The sequence below is a fragment of the Corvus cornix genome, chromosome Z (assembly GCF_000738735.6).
Source record: "Corvus cornix cornix isolate S_Up_H32 chromosome Z, ASM73873v5, whole genome shotgun sequence".
Taxonomy (NCBI): Eukaryota; Metazoa; Chordata; class Aves; order Passeriformes; family Corvidae; genus Corvus; species Corvus cornix.
Window position 1 is genome coordinate 4548024 of NC_046357.1, and position 20764 is coordinate 4568787.

The 20764-nt window shown below is 38.7% G+C and overlaps 1 protein-coding gene across 2 annotated transcripts in view; it reads right to left on the reverse strand.

Moving 5' to 3' along the window:
• ZSWIM6 (zinc finger SWIM-type containing 6) overlaps positions 1–20764 on the reverse strand; it is a 99758-nt gene that overhangs the window by 24691 nt on the left and 54303 nt on the right. The window contains exons 2-4 of one of the 2 annotated variants that reach the window (XM_039567346.1): positions 13835–14191; positions 4412–4560; positions 3741–3891 (exon numbers count right to left, since the gene is read on the reverse strand). In XM_039567346.1, the coding sequence (XP_039423280.1) occupies positions 3741–3891; positions 4412–4560; positions 13835–14191 (657 nt within the window). The remainder of the gene's footprint in view (positions 1–3740; positions 3892–4411; positions 4561–13834; positions 14192–20764) is intronic. The other variant, XM_039567347.1, reaches the window with a different exon arrangement.

The window sequence follows — 20764 nt, forward strand, 5'->3', positions numbered from 1 at the left end:
ATCAAAGCTCAGTGTGTCCTTCCAGTACCCCTGCCAATACCCAATGCTAGGAAGGAAGCATCACCTAAATTCTAATGAAAGGCTCCAATGACACAGTCAAGGAGCAAAGGTGGTTATTTAAGTATGCTTAAAAGTCTGTGCCAAGATGGAACTGACAAAGTGGCCATATGCCTAGCACTTGGCAGACAGCATACCAAGGCAAGCAAGAGAGCCTTTATTAAGCAGAGTCTATATTTACTTACTTTCTATGCCCTAAAATTCTCCCTAACTACACTAAATTGCTACCTACCTGTGACATAAATGAGAGCATAGCTAAAAGATTTTTTTTAGAAGACATACATATATGCCTCTCCCAGATTACTCTGAACAGGTAATACAGAATGTTAAATACACAGAGGCCTGTGTCTCACTTCCCTCCCTTGATATTTTGGTTCTCTGACATGCTAGAAGATAACAAGCCAGTATTACTTTGTAACATAATGATAGCATGACTCCTTTAAACTCAGTGTCTGAATTACTTCGACTAACACAGGTCATACGCTGCCAGGGCCATCCTGATTTTCCCTCTGCAGTCTGCTATTTTAACTCTGGTCTCCCTTAAAATCTACTTGAACCTTTTGTACATTCACTTCTTCTTTTGAGACACAACTTTCACATGGAAAAAGCGATGTTTAATGTGAAAACAGTGAAACTCAAGCAAAGTAAAATCCTAGCAAAAACACTGCAGAAACTTGCAGCCTTCACATCATGCATGTAGAAGTGACTCTGGAGAGATTCACCCAATTAACAGCATTTTGGAGGGAACTTGCTAAGCAGCTGTGGAAGGAACCAAGGAATGCTATCAGTGGGGAGAAGAAATAGAGAGTTTAGAAACATAAACACTATCTGGAGATGGAAGAACCACGTCCTACCCTTCGACTACTGCCCACCTGATGTGATTGAAATGTATTTGCAACTGAAAGAATGCTACATGATGAACAGATTTTGATACTGAGTCAGAGCAGTTGAGGACTGAAACAATGCGGTCTGCCTCAGACTGCAAATACAGCAGCTCAGGTAGTGGTGAGGCTGCTTTTTGGGAGTGACATCTAGAATTCTGATAATAGAGGTAAACTAAATTCAGTTAATCCAGAAGTATTTGTTATTTGATGCTATAGGCAGACAGATTCTACCTCCTCTATGTTCAGACAGGTGTTATCAAGAAAATGATGTTAATACAAAACTGATGAAACAAGAGGAGCCGCTACAAAAATGTAACAAAACCTTTTTTTGTTTATTGACAGCATGTGGCAAGACTGCTACAGGTAACAGATGGAGAACGCATTTCTGCTTCTCCCACCACCTACCAGCTCAACCCACATAAGCAATGAAGCATGAGACCCTCCAATTTTCAGTATGGTGGGATACAATTCTGTTGTATGTATGTCCAGCTAGGCATGTGCCTTGCTGGCAAACACTGTTATTCCCCAACAAGACAAAGGATCATAAAAATGGCATACTGAAATGGTTGTTACAGTTGTAGTTGCTTCCAGACTCTGACAGAGCTTTGTCTTCTATGGTATTAAGGATTTTCACCACAGAAGTCTGTAATCTCAACTACATAGCTAACAGTTTACTAGCCTAGTGCTTAATTTAGAGTGAACATAGATTTTGCTATACAGGTTATTATCCAGTCTTATCCCATCAGTTAATAGATTCAACTATGATCATCTCTGACCTCTAAGAGTGCAAAAGTTAAGTTTTGCATTTCACTCTTCTAAATGAAGCATGTTACCCTTACTTGGATTTGATTTCATTTAGCTTGATTTTGGACCCTTAAATTACATTAAGAGCATTATGATATTTGCTCCATTCTTTGCATTACTTGCATAATGTCTTATAGGACATCATCCTAACTTTTCCTTGTTATTAAATAGTTATTTGTATGTTTTCTGCCACATAAATCAGGCACAGCCATAAGGACCAGAGCACTTCAAAATAGACTTCTGTAAGTGTAGACTTGAAATGACTTTCCAGAATGAGAATACAGGTTTCTACTCCAAGTTCCATGAACCACAAGGCAATTTCATTTAGGCCATGTGTGTCTTCAGCTTGCTTTAGGAAAGCCTCCAAGACCGCTGTAAGTAAGGTTTGGAATGCTAAGACAGACATGTTAATCCCTTCCCTCATAAACTAAGTAAATTACCTTTTAGAGAAATGAATTAGATTTACCACTGTATTTTAAATAATTCAGGTTGTTTTTTATCTTCCACACTCTTGGGTATCTATTAGTTAGTAGCTTGCTACAGTACCTTATACCTAGGAAAGTAATGCTTGTGATTACTTTTTATCTTTTCTCTCACCTCTCCATCTGTAAATACTGCTGACATTCACATTCAAGTTGTATTGATTTTCCCTTCAGATAACACCCTGCTATCAATGCAGGCTGAGGCTGGGAGGGATTTAGAGCAGCTCTGCCGAGAAGGACTTGGGGATGCTGGTGGGTGAGAGGCTGGACATGACCCAGCCATGGGCACTCACAGCCCAGAGAGCCAAACGTGTCCTGGGCTGCATCCAAAGCAGCGCAGTCAGCAGGGCCAGGGAGGGGATTCTGCCCCCCTGCTCTGCTCTGCTGAGACCTCACCTGCAGTGCTGCATCCAGCCCTGGGGTCCCAGCACAGGAAGGACATGGACCCACTGGAGGAGGTCCAGAGAAGGGCCACAGAGATGATCAGAGGGATGGAGCACCAGCCATACAAGAAAGGCTGAGAGAGTTCAGGTTACTCAGCCTGAAGAAGAGAAGGCTCTGGGGAGACCTTAGAGCACCTTCCAGTACCTAAAGGGGACCTACAAAAAGGCTGAAGAGGGACTGCTTACAAGGCGTGTAGTGATCAGACAAAGGGGAATGGCTTTACACTGAAAGGAGGAAGGTTTAGATTAGATATTAGGAAAAAAATTCTTGACTGTGAGGGTGCTGAGGCACTGGAACCACCTGCCCAGAGAAGCTGTGGATGCCCCATCCCTGGAAGTGTTTCAAGGCCAGGCTCAATGAAGCTCTGAGCAACCTGGTCTAGTGAAAATTGTCCCTGCCCATGTCAGGGGAGTTGGCAATATATGATCTCTAAGGTCCTTTCCAACCCAAAACATTTTATGATTCTATGATGAAATTCTTACAGATTTTGACAATTTCTGAAGTAGTAGTTCAAAACTGTATTAGTGTGTTCCTAAACACTTTACAGCAAGTGCCCTCAGACCTCACCAGTTCAAACATCCCTTTCCCATTTCAGCCTCTGTTATTCTCTTAATTGCACAACTAAGTCATGTATCAGGCAACCTTTCCTGTAAAGCAACATTAATTGTTAGTCCTCTGTTATTTCATCTCCTTTCTTGCTCGGTAATTGACTTCTATAATTGTGAATCAGTTTTTTCTTTAACCTTTCCAACTTAGCACTAGAGACATATATTTCGCCTCAGCTGTGGAGCTACATTTCCACTTTCTGCTTTATTCTTTTTAGATCCTCTGATACTTACAAACTATTGGAATTGTACTTCTTTAACACCATGCTCCCTCTTCTTTAACTGCAACTGTCTCATTCTACAGATCAGAAATTCAATTTCACCCAAACTTAACTGAACAAAGAAAACTGCAGAAAACTCTACTCTGCTTTGCCTACAACCACAATAAAAGTTTTTCTCAACTCCAAATATGTAATTGTTTCTTTATTACACATATGAACACCTAAATGAGTCTGTGAATTTACCCAGTTCATCCCAGAGCTGCCTATACTTGTCAGTCATTGTAGTTCCTTGTTGTCTCCAAAGCGACAGACGAGGGTCAGCCATGAACTGTTCTGTTATCAACGTCAACATGCGAGCTCCATTTGAATCTCTCATTTTTAGCATCTCTCGCACCTAGGAAACGAGTCTTTTAATACAAACTTGAAGAAAGCAAAGAAATCGCAGTACAGACAATATGCTGCAGTGTTAAATATTCCACTTCTGTGAAGCTAGAAATGCAATTTATATGTGTGATGGGAAATTTTTAAGTAGTAAAAACAGTCTGCCTTCCCAATTTTTTTAACAAAATTTTTGTTTCAGTATTCAATTACAATTCTTCAGAGAATTTTACCACAAGCAATCCACAGGTGTATTATACAAACTGCTGTAACGTTTTCCAACATTTTGGGGGTGTGAAGGAAGAAGAGAACAGCAAAGCTGTAGATGCTTGAAATGTTACTTCATATCCTTACACTGATCAAGACACATCAGATTGTAGTCCACTTCTGTACAACTCATTATCAAGTTGCCATTGCGTTCCCAAGGCTTTGTGTTATTTTATAACAGTAGAACCTAGAACTTTGAGTAAGATGCATACAAGTAGACTGGCGTGGAGAACAGGGGAGAGAAAAAAGGTTCAGAGTACTCAACACACCTTTGCAAAAAGCAAATTGAGCTGCTTCCCTGATCCATGGTATCCACCCTGGGAAAGGAAGAGTTTAACCTGTTCTTGGACTTGTTCCTCATCCAAATGCCAGCAATTTTCATCATCTATGCTAGCACCTGCTGTTGGGTCAGGAGCACCTGCAAACAGCAAGAAAAGAAATCATTATGTTCTATATGAAGAAGAGAGGTTCTTGAGTCCAGGGGAGAGGACTACTGCAGAGGTTTTTGGATTTGTGTCTTCTCCTGTTTTGGATGTCTTGTTTTTAATCTAAACAGTCTCTAAAATATACTTAAATTTCTCCTCAGTAGTCTTAAGCACTTAGAAATTATAGCCTATGAAAAGGTATTCAAATACATAATATTCTCTTCTCTAACAAAACTTTAAAGGTGAGGGGTTTTTTTCTTCCCATCTCAGAAGCTACACTAGAATAATTTTACAAGGAAAATTAAGACTTTAAATAATATTCTACAACTGTGATGTTAAAACCACTCTCCCCAAAACACCTGTGTAATTCCTGTACCTTCAGCAATCTTGCTCAGGTTTAAGTGACTGCTAGTGAGCGCTGCTATTGATGAACATGAGGAGAATCATCACCTTGGTGCCTCTGAGCTGTGATGGCTCTGCAAAGCTAAACAAAGAGTAAAAAAAATCCCCGAACAAATCCAAAGTCTTAAAGCACTAAAGGCATTTCCATCATACATAAGAGCTACAGATATTTAAGACCATGCTGCTTTCAAAGGAAGCATTTTTACATAGGCAATGTCACCTGCACAGAGTCAGTTTAGAGCAACTCGAACTAGCCTAGTGCCAACTGAAATGACTAGATTCACATCTGGCAGTGCTCTGGCCACAGACTGCCATACCTCAGCTTTTGCAGATCAGACCAGTGACTTTCTCTCCCTCTCTTAAAGGATGACAAAATTAACTAAAATAAGTTCTTGCACCATCTAGTAAACTGTATTTTTCTGAAGACCACTGCACCTCCACTGGGCATTTTCTAAAAGGTCTTGAAACTGAAAAGGCTAAAAAGTACTTATCTAGAGACTCTGCTCAAGGTAGGGCATCACCATACCAGATGATGGTATTTTAAGCATGGCTGAGACTCAAGTCGACTTAACATTTTTATTTTGGACTTATCACAACTGCATAATCTCTATCTCTTATGTTTTGCAAAACCGAAGATGTTATAAATTGAACCACATTATCCAATCTCTCTCCTTGAAACCTGTGTCCATGTTACCTCTGCAGAAAAAAAAATACTGCCAGAGAAGGAAAATTACATAAATTTCTAAAAAGCTGGGGTTTTTTACAGAAATCCTGAAAACTTGAAAAACCAAAATAGCTACACTTCTACAATGTATAAGAAAAAACTCCATTGATTTTATTGATTCAAGCCTGTTTCACAATTGCAGCTCTGTGATGGAGGTGAAGCTTTCAAGTGGTCACTGGAAATGCTGAACTCATTATTCAATGAAAATACAAACCGAAGATTTAGAGGGTCAGAGGGATGTCTTAAACACAAATTGCTGAGACAGTAAACAAAAAGATGTTCCAGCTCAGCAACTTCCTAAACTGCCTCCAATTTCAGAGCCTAAAGCTGGGAACACTGCACTGCTGTATACATACACACATACATATTTAATTAATAAGAAATTGTGTCTTTGCAGGTGTGAATGAACTCTCCCACCACCTTAACACAGGAACCACAACAGTGTCTCAGAAGACAGGAATCAAGCCCAAGACAGCATAAAAACCAAGGAATGAAAAACCTGCTCTTCTGCAAATGCTTCCATCTTTAATGTATTAGTTTAAAAGGGCTTTCAATTCTGCCAGCTACATGAAACACATACTGGGTAAGTCTTTGGTTGCAAAGAACAAGATAAAAAGGAAAATCAAGCCACAAGAATAAGCAGTGCAGCTGTTGCACAGACCCAGGTTTGCAGTATTACCTTGCAAATAGTTTAAATATTTCATTGCTCTAAAACACAAAAAGGGTGAAGAGGAACTATATAAAAGCAACAGTACACAAAATACACTTATATTTGTTCCTTACTTCAATGGAGATTTATCTTTAAATAATCTTGGTACGGTTCCTTTCAAACTGAATTAAAAATAGCCCAGTATTCCTCAGCTAAGCTTCCCTACTTAGGGGGTGAAAGGAAAATTCCTTCTGTAACTGTTTATATTTTATCAAAAGCTCACCTGTCATTTTGTTTTACAAGGTTAGAAAAGCCATACAGCTACCACAGATTCTTTAACAACAGGGTTCCTTTACAAAAGTAAGTGTGCCTGCTACCCAGGGCCACCAACATTGCCCCCACCAAGGCTACTTCTGCCACTACAATCCCAAATATATCTTATCCCGGAGCTCAGTATCACTATACTCACACTAGTGTTACTTGCAAGCTGTTAGGCCAGAAGACTGTAAAAGCTGAAGATGCCAAGCCAAGGGTCTGAACTCTACAGTGCTCTTCAGCATAGTATACAGATACATTGAATGATTTTTTTCTTACAAGATGTTATATAGGCTACATTCATTATGATTAAAATTTTTAATTCTAAAGAAATTCCAGCGTACATATAACCAGCACTAGCTACAGCTGCAATTCACTCATCTTTCAACACTGCTGGCAGTCTTCAGCAATAGCAATGGACTAACAAGGCATGGGGGACACTGTGTCTGATCAGGCCCAAGTCCAGCCACCTTCCCACCAAGGCAGCAGCCAGGCATTCTTGTGATGCTGCTGGGAAAGCCTCAGATTCTGCTGCCCATCATTCTTGTTTTGGGCTCAAGACATGACCACCTTCCATGTCTCTCAACTAGGCACTTTTAAAGTTGACTACGTGCATGTACAGTCAGGTGATTATCTAGCCTGTTTCCTCTCCCACTCAAACAGATCATGGATGGAATTTCTACACTGCCACTTCTCTTCTGAAAACACATGACTGGGTGAACAAGTAAGGAACTATCTGAACAAGCAAGAGGAGGAAGATACCATGGGGGCTATGAGAAGCTGTCAGGATGGCTCAGGCTCAACACTGAACAGGCAGAACCAAAGGTTCAATCCAAAGGTAGTAGCTTCGCTCAGGGTGCGGCACAGCACTGCAAGGCTTTCACAGTGGGACAGTTTGGATGCAGAGAGGAACATGGGCAGCCCTGAATTTAAACTTTGCAGGGCAGTTTGGTACCAAGGCTAAATAAGTGTTAATTATGTGCTTTAGAGAGATGTCATGAGGATAAATGAGTTCACATTTGAACTATGAAAGTGAAAAGTACTATATAATTATACTAATATTTAAACCTGTAATTAAACTGTGTCAGTTTATAGACACTAAACTAACATATTAATCTCCTTCTCTCCAACCCATGGCTTTTTAAATTTCTGTCATGACTGGTCTTTGAGATATGCTTTTCATCATGTACATACAGTTAAATACAATAAATAAAGTATTTATAACCAGTATAGATACAGCCATATATACTTACTCATGCTCCTTTACTATGATTACTAAATTTCAATCTTAGCAAGCAAAGCAGGAACATTGTGCACAACTGTTTGTGACACTGAACACCCAAATAATATTTGAAAGCAGGGTAGCAGCCTTTTATATTTAGGGTCATAGCAGGTTGCATGTTGAATATAATCAACTCCCAAGTTCTAAGAAGCAGAAGCATTTAAAAAAATTAACACTTTGTTCATTTACACAGCAATTCAAAAGCAACTACTTTCACAATGAGCAACTCTTGGTGCTGTACACGGAGAACTTAACCTCACAAAATAGAAACGAGCAAGGAGCACTGACTAAAAATGGACTAAGAAGTTCTTATATTGCCAACTACTCAGGTGCAGATCAACAGAGAGATTTGGATAAAACAAGGCAAACTGCTTCCCTGATCCTTATTTCTGAAGTATCACAAGAGTTGACTTCAAATAAAACCATGCCAAATTATTCACTTGTAGCCATCCACACTGATTTTTTTTTTTTAACTTTTTAATAAAAATGTCATTAATTTAAGTATACAAATGAACTCTGGATCGGTTACATTTTATTAAATGTCATCCCACGGCAGCATTAAGGAGAAGATATGGACAAATTATTACAAATAAAAAGCAAGACTGAGTACTATGTGAAGAGCAAATTAAAGAAAACCAGCTAGAAACCAATACTGCTGTATGCTGATTCGCAACAGAATAGTGATTGATTTTATAAACTTAGTATGCTCAGAATTATTCTAAAATTAAATATAATTAAAACCAAAGATCATTAAAATAATGATTCAAAAACAGTATTATGCCTTTGATTCCCCAAATGATTCCAAGTTTAGATGTAAGTCACTTAACTTCAGGACTCTTGGGTGAACTGTAACACCTGTTCAGCAGCTCACAGCGTCAAAGGAAAAACAGCAACTGCTATGAAGCTGTCAGTGATAACAATGTCAGTGATAACAACACAAAATGTGAAGACAGGACAGGCTATGCTTAAGTTGTTGAGGAAAGTTAATAAAATCCCAACAAGGTTTTTAACTTCAAAGAATTCTGTGGTCCCTCTGTACCTACAGCAGAATGTGCTAAATTATTTACTGACAATATCTGACCTCTCCTGCTAAAACCCACATCTCACAAACATCGCACATTTCAAAAAGTAAGTTTCAAAATTTATTTGTGCATGGCAGATAAAAGAACTTTATCAGTATAGATAAGCATACTTTATTTTAATTAGTTTTTATTTTCCATGTCTTTTAACAAAATCTCACTATATTTATGTTTTGTGTATCTGAAAAAACCTTTCCTAAGAATATGAGTTTCATATATGATTTTTTCACATTACTTTGCAGCTACCAGTCTTTTCTTTTTTCTTTTTTTTTTTACATTTTACTACTTATTTACTTTTACATGGGTTTCTTAAATTTCTCTAGTTTTGGCTACTCTTACTTCCTTCCCAGACCTGGTTCACCAAACAATTCTCATGCTAAGCACTGAAGCACTTCATTTTCACTCTTCTTGAAGGGAAATTCACTTGCTATCTCTGACATTCTTCTTTTGCAACTAGACTCTCCACCAATTTTGCAGTTTAGGCAGGGCCATGTGAAAGATTCCCTAATTTTAAAAAGAATATATCTTTTTTAACATTACACATTCCCCTTACTGGCAGATCACCAATACACTGTATTCAGGTCTACAGCCCTACCCTGCAATTTCCCACTAAAACCCCTGTCATTTAGGTTAAATACATTAAGTACATCTAAACACATATTAACATGTACCTCCAGGTTGCCCTTTTGAACTTAATAGTTATAGGAACAACATTAGATATCCTGAAATTTTCTTTGAAAGCTTTTTTTTATAGAAGTTTCCTTCTTGAATGCCTCCTCCAGCACTACTAATATACATTACAAATAAACGTTTATTGAGGATGTACCCATATTTGCCTGGACAAATGCAGAAAAAAGTAGAGAAACAAGGTGCCTCTCCTTCTCAGAAGATGAATGTGCTTCAGCTGCTTTCTCCCAGATCCTCCCTCTTAAATTTGAGTTCATCTGTATGTGGGTCTGTAGCGGCAAGTGACTTTTACTGCAAGTTGGAGAATCAGAGAATGGCAGGAAGTCTGGAGAAATCCATACAGCTCCTCCAAGACCAGAGATTGCAACAGCAGCAGTAAACACTCAGGAGAAGAAACAGTACAGCTTGAAAGTTAAAAAGGTTTGCCAGACTGTCCTTATACCAAAACCAGCAGACCCTTTTCCACTATGCACATAATAAAAAAACTATTCTAATATGAGACTAATATGAAAACAGACCTTCCCTGTCTCCCTCCACCCATCTTGCAGTTACTTTGCTATTTCTACACAAATTCTCATTAAGAGAGTTTGGCCTTCCAAACAATTTATTGAAGTGAAAGTTTCATGCCTATGAAAAGGCAGATCTAAGATGACAAATTCAGCTGACAACCTGTTGTCATCCTGACTGGTCTCTTCCTAGCCTACACACCTAACAGGTTTCTCTGTACAACACCACAAAAATTAACAGAGAGGAAAAAAGCTTCAGCTAAGCACAATCCAAAGCTATGTCCAGTTTCCTGTGAGAGCATACCCAAATCAAAATCCAATTTGAAGCCAACAGTTCTGTAGTACAAACACCAGGGAGGGTATCAGTATTAAGACCTGCAGTTGTCTTCAGTACAGATTACACACCACAAAACTCCAGTTTTAAAATCATCAGGAACATGAACAGCTGTAGCAGTGTCACATGAGACAATCAGAACACAAGAAATCTTCTCAGAAGTAAGAGGTGCTTTTGTGCTCTAAAAATATGCAGAGCACTCTTGTAATCAGTGAGTGATTGCTTCTTGGAAGTGAAAATAGCATGGCAAATACAGAAAAAGATTCCCAATAAATCACTTGTCTCTCCTGAAGCAGTTAGTGCCTAACCAACACATTCCTGTGCTTCTAACAACATCCTCTTACTTCTTCCTGCAGTGAGGCTCAGTCATGAAGAAAAGATACTGCATCATTTGTGTCCACCAAGAAACTCAAAGGAATTGGTTATTATAAACCTGTGTCAATACAAGTCACTTCACTAATTCCCCCAGTAACCTCCTGAAAGGTGGCCAAAGACAGTCACTGAACATAACACAGAGTTTTGAGCAAATGAACAATTATCCAATAAGCCTTTTGTTACGTGAAAGCACTGAAGTCATCTAATCATCTCTTATGAGCCAGTTCATAAGGAAGACAAGAAGGTAACAACTGGTCAAAGCTCTTCCAAGTCTCAGACCATTCAAACATACCAATAAATACTATTCAAGAGCTGACTTTTTTTGCGTATCATTGAAAATATATGAAAATCAGAACTAGTACAGTGACCACAGAGGAGGGGAAAAAAAAAAAAATTAAGTCTTATATAGAACAACACTGAAATCAAACCACCTCTAGGCAACAGTGAAAAGAATTTCCTCATCCAAGTCCAGATTCAGAATTTCTCTTAATCAAAGCTGTTTCAGGTATCTGTGTCAGGCTTCCTCTACTTTCAATAAGCAAGTTTTTCCATGTTTTACTTCTCACTTACCTGTGCCTTCAAGTAGAACTTAATAAAATTTCTCTTCAAACACCAGTTCAATGAGGTCAAACTGTTCAAAGCAAGACAGGTCTAGAAGGCAGTTTTGCACTACAAACTCAACATCTGCAGCACAGCAGATAACATAGAGTAAATGGTGATCTTACATTCATCACCCTACAATATTAGAATGAGAAATTTTTTTGGTTATTTGTCATAGGATGTTTTTTGTTAACTTTATTATTTTTAATCTAAGGAATTTTATTAAAGATCAAAAGAACAGAATGACAGTACGAATCCCAGAAGAACACTGCCTTGCTAAGTAAGCAAAACAACTCACTTTTTCCTTAAAATAACTATGTGATCTTTTAGTATTGTGAACGTGGAAAGAAATTCCGTGGTTTTATGTGAGTCTGAGAGGAAAAGCAGGAAACTATGTAAAGTCTTCTAGAACCCAGCTTCCTTTGGTAACAGTAGTTCATCTTCTTATGCTGCCTGCATTTTCTACTTTGGCTTTTGGCGTTTTAGTGGAAAATAGTGACAGTCAATAAAGACATACTGCAATCTCACTTACTAGGAAGACAGCAACTTACGTAAGAAACATTTCAGTTTTATGGATAAATTTCAACTAACCTATTCAAATTCATTGCAAAATGTTGTAACTGATCATCAACTTAGAATAGGAAATAAAAAACTTCTTGCTATTTTCAGTGATACAAATCTCAAATCTTTCTCCAAAAATACACTATACAATAATGAGCAATGTGACATTCTGACAATGAGAAAATAGCTGACAAAGACTAACATTCCTATGATTAGTTTAATTATAGACTTCACATTTATCAAGTCTGTAACAGCTTGTCATTTCTCTTGCATTAGCCATCATATGGCTAATACATATATTTATATCACCTGCCCTTTGTGTCCCTACCACTGCCTTCCCCTCTTCTAATCACCCTTGACTGTTCAAATTTTCTGTGCCTCTCTCTTACTCCAATTCTTCCTTACCAATTAGCTCATTAATGTTCAGGTTGTTAACAACTCTCATATGATACATGCCTTCAGCTCATAACACCTGAGCATCTTCCTCTATTGCTTAATGTCCAGCCTCTCCTTTTGTTTCACTTCCTTTCCACTGTCACAATTACATTCAACAACTACAGCAACTGCCTTGCCTCTGGCCACATCCCCATAGCCCCCAAAGCCAAAAAAGACCACTGCTCCTGAAATTTACTTTCTTTCACCATCACCTCTCTGGGCCTGTCAGGGTCACAGCAGCACGAGGAGGGAGTTTAAGCTGCAGAGGAGTCCTGTTATTGAAAATACTTGGTTTTTTCTGCCTACACTGTAACTAGCACACATGGTTTTCTTTATCTTAATATTAAGCATCTTGGTTCTGTTTGTATTGCAAGTTCTTTGAATAACAGTCATGCCTCAAATATTTAACACAAGACCTGTTCTGTCAATTAAAAAAAAAAAAAAAGAAAAGAAGATATTCTTAGATATTAGGTAACTTATTCTTCGCCCCTAAGTTGCCCTTATACTTACAGCGCTGGTGACCTGAGAAGACATTTCTACCAGGTGACTTTACAGGAACACAGGACTCTAATAAACTAGCTGGGTCACCTCAAGCCCACAACTACCTGCTCTCAGTTCTGCAGGGTCCATAAAAACCCATGTCAGAAGCCTCACCTCAGACTCAGCACCCTTTAACAAATTCAAGTTGTTCACAGCAAAAAGCAGCCATTAAAATAATGTGCAGATGAGAAAGCAGGAAAGATCAAGACCTCTGCTATGCTGTAACTGCTGCAGCACTAACAGGAAATACAGTTTTTATGTTTCTCCTGACTTCATACAGAAAGCAAATCCCAAAGGTTAGCAGAAGTGCATTTAATGAATGAAAAAAACAGTAACACCTACTTGCTTCTATACTTTGCCATTAAAACAAAATTCCACAATCAAAATATCAGAAAACTAGTACAAAGAACAAAATAACAAGAAGACACCATTGGTAAGCTGGCAAATGAGTTCCTTGAAGCAATACAGCTATACAAAGAACACCACTACTCAGTTTTCACTAGCTGGAAAATACAAGCATGAAGCAGAGCAGGTCACATATTAACAGTGCTGGAAACATCAAGCTCATTGCTTATAAATTCTTTTCCATATTCCAAAGAGTACCATTTTCTAAACATCTTAAAATAAAGGTTCAGTAGTAGAATCCCCTTTGGTAAACACCATTGTATCACAGAATAATTCAGCTCGGAAGACAACTAAGCAGGTCACACTTCTGAATGTACAAAAAAGCTCAAAACCTATGAAATTAAGCAAAAGGAAGAACAAGTATCAAACTCACCATGGACTTGATTGATTTCTGAATTCTGAGAAAGAATTTCATCTGCTAATTTTTGAGCAGTTGGCAAAACTTCTGTGTGGTGTACTGTGATCAGATACTGCACAAATTTTTGTAGTTGGTCTCTGTTCATTTGAAAGAGTGTCTCTGAAATGGGAAGATGCAGTTTGACCTGATCTGGCTTGCGGATCCGGTATAAAGAGAGTGCCACAACGTGGGCACAGTAAAATATGTCCTTGTTTCCACAGCTACAGGTCACTGAGGTAATCTTGCAACGATCAAAGCTGATAGCTACATTGCAAACAGTTTCTGGCTCCGATTGCATTGCAGGCTCTGTTACTGTGCCACTCAAGTGGAAACCTGTGCAGGGAAAAAGAGAACTTAATGATATATGTAAAATATTATCTCTCATTATCAAGAAAGTTTTGTTAATAAAGTCTGTGTCTACTTCTGAAAAATGATACATCTCAAAGAACTTGCTTTAATTAAAAATACGATTAATCCTTTCTTCTATACATACCTCTTTCATCTCCAATAAAACCAAAAGGGGAGTAAAAAATCCAATCACAAGCCCTATGCCATTCCATCACAACATTCATGGAAGTTGGACAGGAAGAGAAATATTTATTTGGTAAGTGACAGCTGCAGAAGCAGAGCAGCATCCCATAAAGACCAACGTGAAACTACTCAGTTTTGCAGCAATTTTCCAAACCCCCCACCAGGGAGCCTGCAGCACCTACCGGCAAATTTAAGCATTCTCTCAATAAGTGAGAAGGAAGCAGTGCACTCTAGCGGCATGAACTCAGGTCCTAGTCTCAACTGATTCACTGACAAGTCACATATCCTCTTTGCTTTCACCTCTCTCACCACTGACCTCATGCTAAAGCTCACCTTCACCCAAGTGATCCAGTAGAACAGCTATGTTTGTGCAGCATTTTGGACATGCAAACTGCTGTAGCTACCAATACACAGGATGTCGGATTTACAGCACTGAATGAGACACCTATGCACTGTTCCAGATGTCTGCATTATGGTCCTATTTTTCAATCAGTGTAATAAGCACAAGGCAGAAGAGCTAGGTTTGCATGGACTGTAAGGAGGCATGGAAACCCTAAGCATGATGTTTCCTTCAGCAAATATGCCATGTGACAACACAGCACAAGATCTCAAATGCTGAAGATTCAAAGGAAGCCCACTTGTCTGCCCAACATGAATGCCCAGGTTTGGCTCTCAAAGCTTTATCACTGAATAGCAGAATAAGGGGGCTTCTTTTTGATTTTACATAAGCATGATATTGATTTCAGCTCAAGTATTAAAGTCAGAGACACAGATACAGGGCAATGAAACTGAATTTCATATGCCATACCAGCATTAAATTTGAAGAGTACATACTAAAGCTGAGATGGATACAAGTAAGGTGTTCTACAACACGTACTTAAAACGGAAACAATATAAACCCACACTCCCCCAATGTCAAAAACTGAGCTAATATTCTTGAAATACCAAAAAAGTGTACTGCAGGAAGCATTATCACATGAAGATTAGATGGGCGGGGGGCAATATATGCATAGCTCTAATCCAAAATGCTGTATCACAAGGAATTTTTAAAAAGTTCTTCATCTTACAGGAAACAAAAAGGAAAATCCCTTATTTTTTCCATTTGTTCACACTGTACTTCAGAGCAGGTTATGCAGTCAGCATCACTGCAGTACTCTGATACTATACCCTGAACAAGGTCATATGCACATACTAACCTTGACTTTGCAAGGGGATGTTTCCCAGGTAGTTACAAGCCACGGCTGAAGAGATAGTGTGAAGCGCACAGAGAGGAAAGGGAGTGGATGAACAGACCCAGGCACAAGCAGTATTCCTGCTTCCACTCACCCCTTGTTGAAAGAAAGGGAATGGAAGTACCCCTCACATCATGAGCTCCTTCCTCTGTCTTTCCCTTTAGTTTTTAAGTAGTCACAGCATGTTCCTTTAAGTGTCTTCTCTCAAAAAGAAAGGCTTTGTTAAAATTTAACCAGCTCTATTTATTTCTGGTTCATTCCCAGTGAGTGGAAGTTGAATTGGTGGTCCCAAAGAAACTGCATGGGAGACTATTTTTTAAATTCCACTTCCCTGTGAAGCATACATTAAAAAACCCGTCTACAATCCATGAGCTAAGGAAAAATCTAACACTTGAACACAGAAGGAGCCTGATCCTACTCTCTCCTACTCCTTCTAAGTATCTGAACTCCTATTAATTACAGCAGAAAAACACCAAATGAAAGATCATCTATTAAACTGATGCAAAACAATAATAAAAGACCAACCAGATAGTCTAACAATATTACCACTTTTAATTTGCCAGTACATTGTTCAAGCATTCAAAAAAGTTAAAGTCCTCCTGGAAACATGAAGGTCTCCAGAAATACTCAAGAGTTAAGAGCAGGTCTGCCCTTAAATCCCTGCACCGCTCAGATACAAACACATGGCTCCCTCTCCACTGAGGGGTTTCTATTAAAAATTCACAAGCACCAAAATTTAGAAACATTTAAAAACACACATACTGGTCTAAACAATGACAGCACTAATACAGTCACCTTACCTAACCTATCCTTCTTAACTTATGCAGAGTTTAAACAAAAACACCTGCTGCTCTTGCATGCTAAAGACATAGAAGCTCTGTACTAACTATCCCACCAGGATACGCCTCCTAATTATGAAACACTATTTTCCCCCTCTTTTTCTATTTCAGTTTTTAAAGAAAGAAATTTTTGTTAGCAAATATGACCTTTAAGAAGTTTAAACCATATCAGAAAAAACAATCCAGGAAATTTTAGCTCAGAAGCACTGGCAGGGCTGTTATAATTTAACCCACCAGAAATCAAATGACACCTTCACCGCTGACCCTCAACACTGCAGAGTACTGAACAGGGAGAGCTATTCCCCTCCTGAAGACATAACTTAAATATTTTGTTAACCTAACCATATAATATTCTCCAACTAAAATATGAAAAATTTGTAGCAGGTAAAAAGCTGATGCACTGTGATTTGCTATAAAGTGTTCACCAGCAGTAATTTATAGCCTGTCAAGAAGCAAGATGCTACACACTCCTGGAAAAAGACAAAAGGAATCACCTGTGTGGGGAGTCGAAGAAAATGACATTTCACTAACAGGTCCAAAGGAACAGAAAAAGTCTCTTCAGCTAAAACCTGCAAGGCCTTACCCTAAACAAGTACTTCCCTTCACAGGGAAAATTCCTATTTTACCCAAAGTTACAGAACCTTTGCTAGAAATATTTATCCATTCCAAACAACTCCAAGAACACTGAAGTTTCACTTTTTAGTTTAAGAGCTCATTCATTACTAGTTAAAGACAATAAAAGAGTTGCAGGCAGAAAACTGTGTATTCACGACAGAAGCTATTTATAGAACAGGCATGTTTCACCTTTTCTTTCAGTGACTGGCAGTTTGAAATGTTTGTTTTCAAACCAGCATGTGATCAGTAACTCAAGCTCAGCTGACATGTTCAATGCACAGAGGCTTTGCACTCTGCAAAAATGCAGTCAGAAAAGCAGCTGAAGCATTAAGACAACGTATAAAATCAGGCTCTCTTACAACATTGCTTCTGTTGAACACACCTCAAATGCCATTTAACAGCCAATAAAATAGTGTTCTCAGCTGTCATACTTTTTGGAAGGGGACTGTGCCAAAGTGCCATCAGGAAGAAAGCATTTAAAAGTCTGTGAATTTTACAAAGCAGCTTTTGCCAAAATCTGCTAGACAGCGTCCAATCCATAGACTAAAAACATTCTGGGACTTTAAAACCACCCAATAATTGAAAATTCACACAATTACAATGTAGTATTTTCCAGCACAAGTATATGTGCTCGTCATAACAAAAAAAATATTAACTCTTTAGAGTAAAACAAAAGCAAGTTCAAACGGTAACACACTAAGGAGTAGAAAAAACAGCAGCATGTGGAGAAGCAGCAGCAGATAGGCTTTTAGTTAGTCAAGTCAAAAGCAAATTTTGAAATAGTGAGTTTCACTATCTAACAGGATAAGTAGCAAAGTTACTGCACCAAATAAGCATCATTAATGACATCTCATGAGTGTAATTCATCTCTAATGTCAAGTGTTGAAAAGCATCATCCTCAATGTGCCCAAGTCCAAAGACGTATTTTGAAAACAAACAGACCAAAATGAACCAGAACTATCAGAAGTAGCCACGTAAAATTTTGGGGGGTGGTGTGGTCTATATCTCTCTGTGTGTGTAGTCAATAATTCCAGTGGCTAAAAAAAAAAGCACACCACCAAAAACCAACAAAAAATTACTCTAAGTTTACATTTGCAATTGAAGGATTTGACTGAAATACATCCATAGATCACCACTGGGTATTGTTTATCCTTTACAGAAAATATTAAAATGTCAGAACTGGATTACAGTAATACCCCAAAGCTTAAAAAATGGTGTTCTTGATTAGCTTTCTGTCATGTGCCTTTTGAGAACATTGTCCATGCCTCATCCACTACGCACACATTCTCCTAAAATCAGGAAGTATACTACCAGCTGTATTTGGAAATGAATGTTCTCCTTAACATTGGTCCACTGACTCTTTTCCCATGTATACATACTGCTTGCTAGTCAAGAACACACAGGAGCTGTTTTACTTTCCCAGAAGAGGCTAGCAGATTAAGTTACTTACTGAGAAAAAAACGGAAGAGCTTGTTCTGGGAGCTGGATAATTCAGCATGCAAGACCTATGCACGTACCTCCCCCACATGTAACTTTCCATTAGTTATCAGAATTGTACTCTCTGTCTCCAGCAATCTTCAAAATAACTTGCAGGCCTACCAGCTAGCATTTATTCAGACTACTATATTACTTGGCAAACGCATAATCACTGTGTAAAGTGTAAACACCTGTTTCATCTTGCCTACCTAATAACAAATGCTTCTGGAAAGTAGTTTCCAACCATGCCCATTAGCTACTTTTTCCATATTTACATCAGTGGTTGCATTTTTTTTTTTTTAAGACAAGCAAAATGTAAACCATGTTTACCTCATTCAAATTTTGTCTTTTTAGAAGTGGTTTTCCTTTGCAATGGTAAAGTAGCATCCTACATTCAATTCTGTCTGAACTTTGGAACACTCTAAAAACAGATAAACAACACACTTTGAAATTATTATGAAGTCAAAACCCTGCATGCCACACTTAGCCTGAAGCTAATTTTAACAGCTTCTTCATAAGCAGAGGAAACACTGATTTAAAATAAAATATATTCACCCATCATATCTTAAACATGCCAATACAAAGATATTAAGTTGGAAAAGAAATTAAGAGCAGTACGTAAGATGTTTACTATTTCTGGTCAATGCATAGGGTATAGACAAACTTAGGTTTTGAGATCACTGCCTCCTAAAATAAAATTAGCATTGCCCCTGCACCCAAACACTAACAGAGGATGTGTCACAACTAACCACCTGGATTCCACAACTCCCTTCCATAAAGACAGTAGTCATAATTTGGTATTTCAGTACATTTGGAAGACAGTGAGAGTAGCATTAAGTCCACACGCACAGGACACTGACAACTTGAAAGTTCACTAGCGCTGGCACACTTCGAAGAACATGCACACAGCAACAGAGGAAGCCACAGTGACTTGAACAACAAGATTTATTTGTCCCAACACTGAGTTCAACGGTTGCACTTAAAACCACCGATCTTCCAGGTCTACTAGCCCAAACCTTCAAGTCTGACAACTGGTCAACTAATTATTTCTGTTAGACAAAGGTCTCCACTAACCCCCCAAGCCAAGTTTGATCGTATCTCTACTGCTCAAAAGCAGCCACTTATCACTGCAGCCCAAGCATGGATGACTGCAGATACATCCATCCAGACTACTCTTCCCTAAAAAGAAGGAAATGCTGTCCAAACAGCAAATAACACAGGAAAATGCCTTCTGCTGCCCAACAGCTATATCAGATCTGGACTGGGTTAAGACAGATGCAGACTGCAGCAGCTCATGCTGTCTGGAACAAAACACACACCAAATGAGCACGGCCCCAAGGGTCCCTCAAGGTTTCACTGCTACCCCTGTGGTTAAACTTGCAACCCACCCCATAGGAACACCATACAAACGACAGAATTGCATTCTCATCAGCACTGCTCACAGCCTCAGATCACGTCTCTGCAAAACCTGAAAGCTGTCTTCACTTCAACTTATTTAACACTGATATAATCAAGCCCATTTTAGGTGTTTGTAGCATTAGGCTTTGTAGACAGAACGAAAGCAGCAAAATCTTGGTACAAGAGATACACTTAAAATGGTGCTTTCCAGACAGCAGTAACAGAGCTTTCCTCTAGCACAGTGGTACTCAAACTGTGATCTAGGATGTGGCAAATGATGCTTATGGCTCACAAAGCAGAAGTAGAGCTGAAGCAGGCAAGTCTCTTCAGATAAAGGCTAAACACAGTGCCAAGAATCACTAAAACTGTGAATGCTGATAGTCTTGTGAAGTCACAAGGCTAGCAATCCATGGCTGCAGGTCAGCCTCTCTCAGGTATACAAATCAAGCCTTTTTGTTGGTTTGCTGTTTGTTCTTTGTTTTGGTTTTGTTTTCCAGTTTTGCCACGTTGTTTTGTTTTCAAAGGGCATCAGTTTGAAACAAACTATGCTCCTGTATGCTACAGGCTTAACAGCTCCTTTCTCAGTACCACATACCCTGAGAGCACCTGCAAACAAACAATTTCAGTGTGAGCCTGGAAACCCCAAAGCTGATGGATAGCTAAGTATAGTTAATTGTGAGAAACCAGCAGATAGGAGATCTAGCTAGATACATGACATTTTTCTAATAATATAACCCACAGAGATCATGTGATAGCAATTTACAAAAACAAGAATGCGAAGAAATCATAACCTTTGTAGAATGTGGGCAAATCAA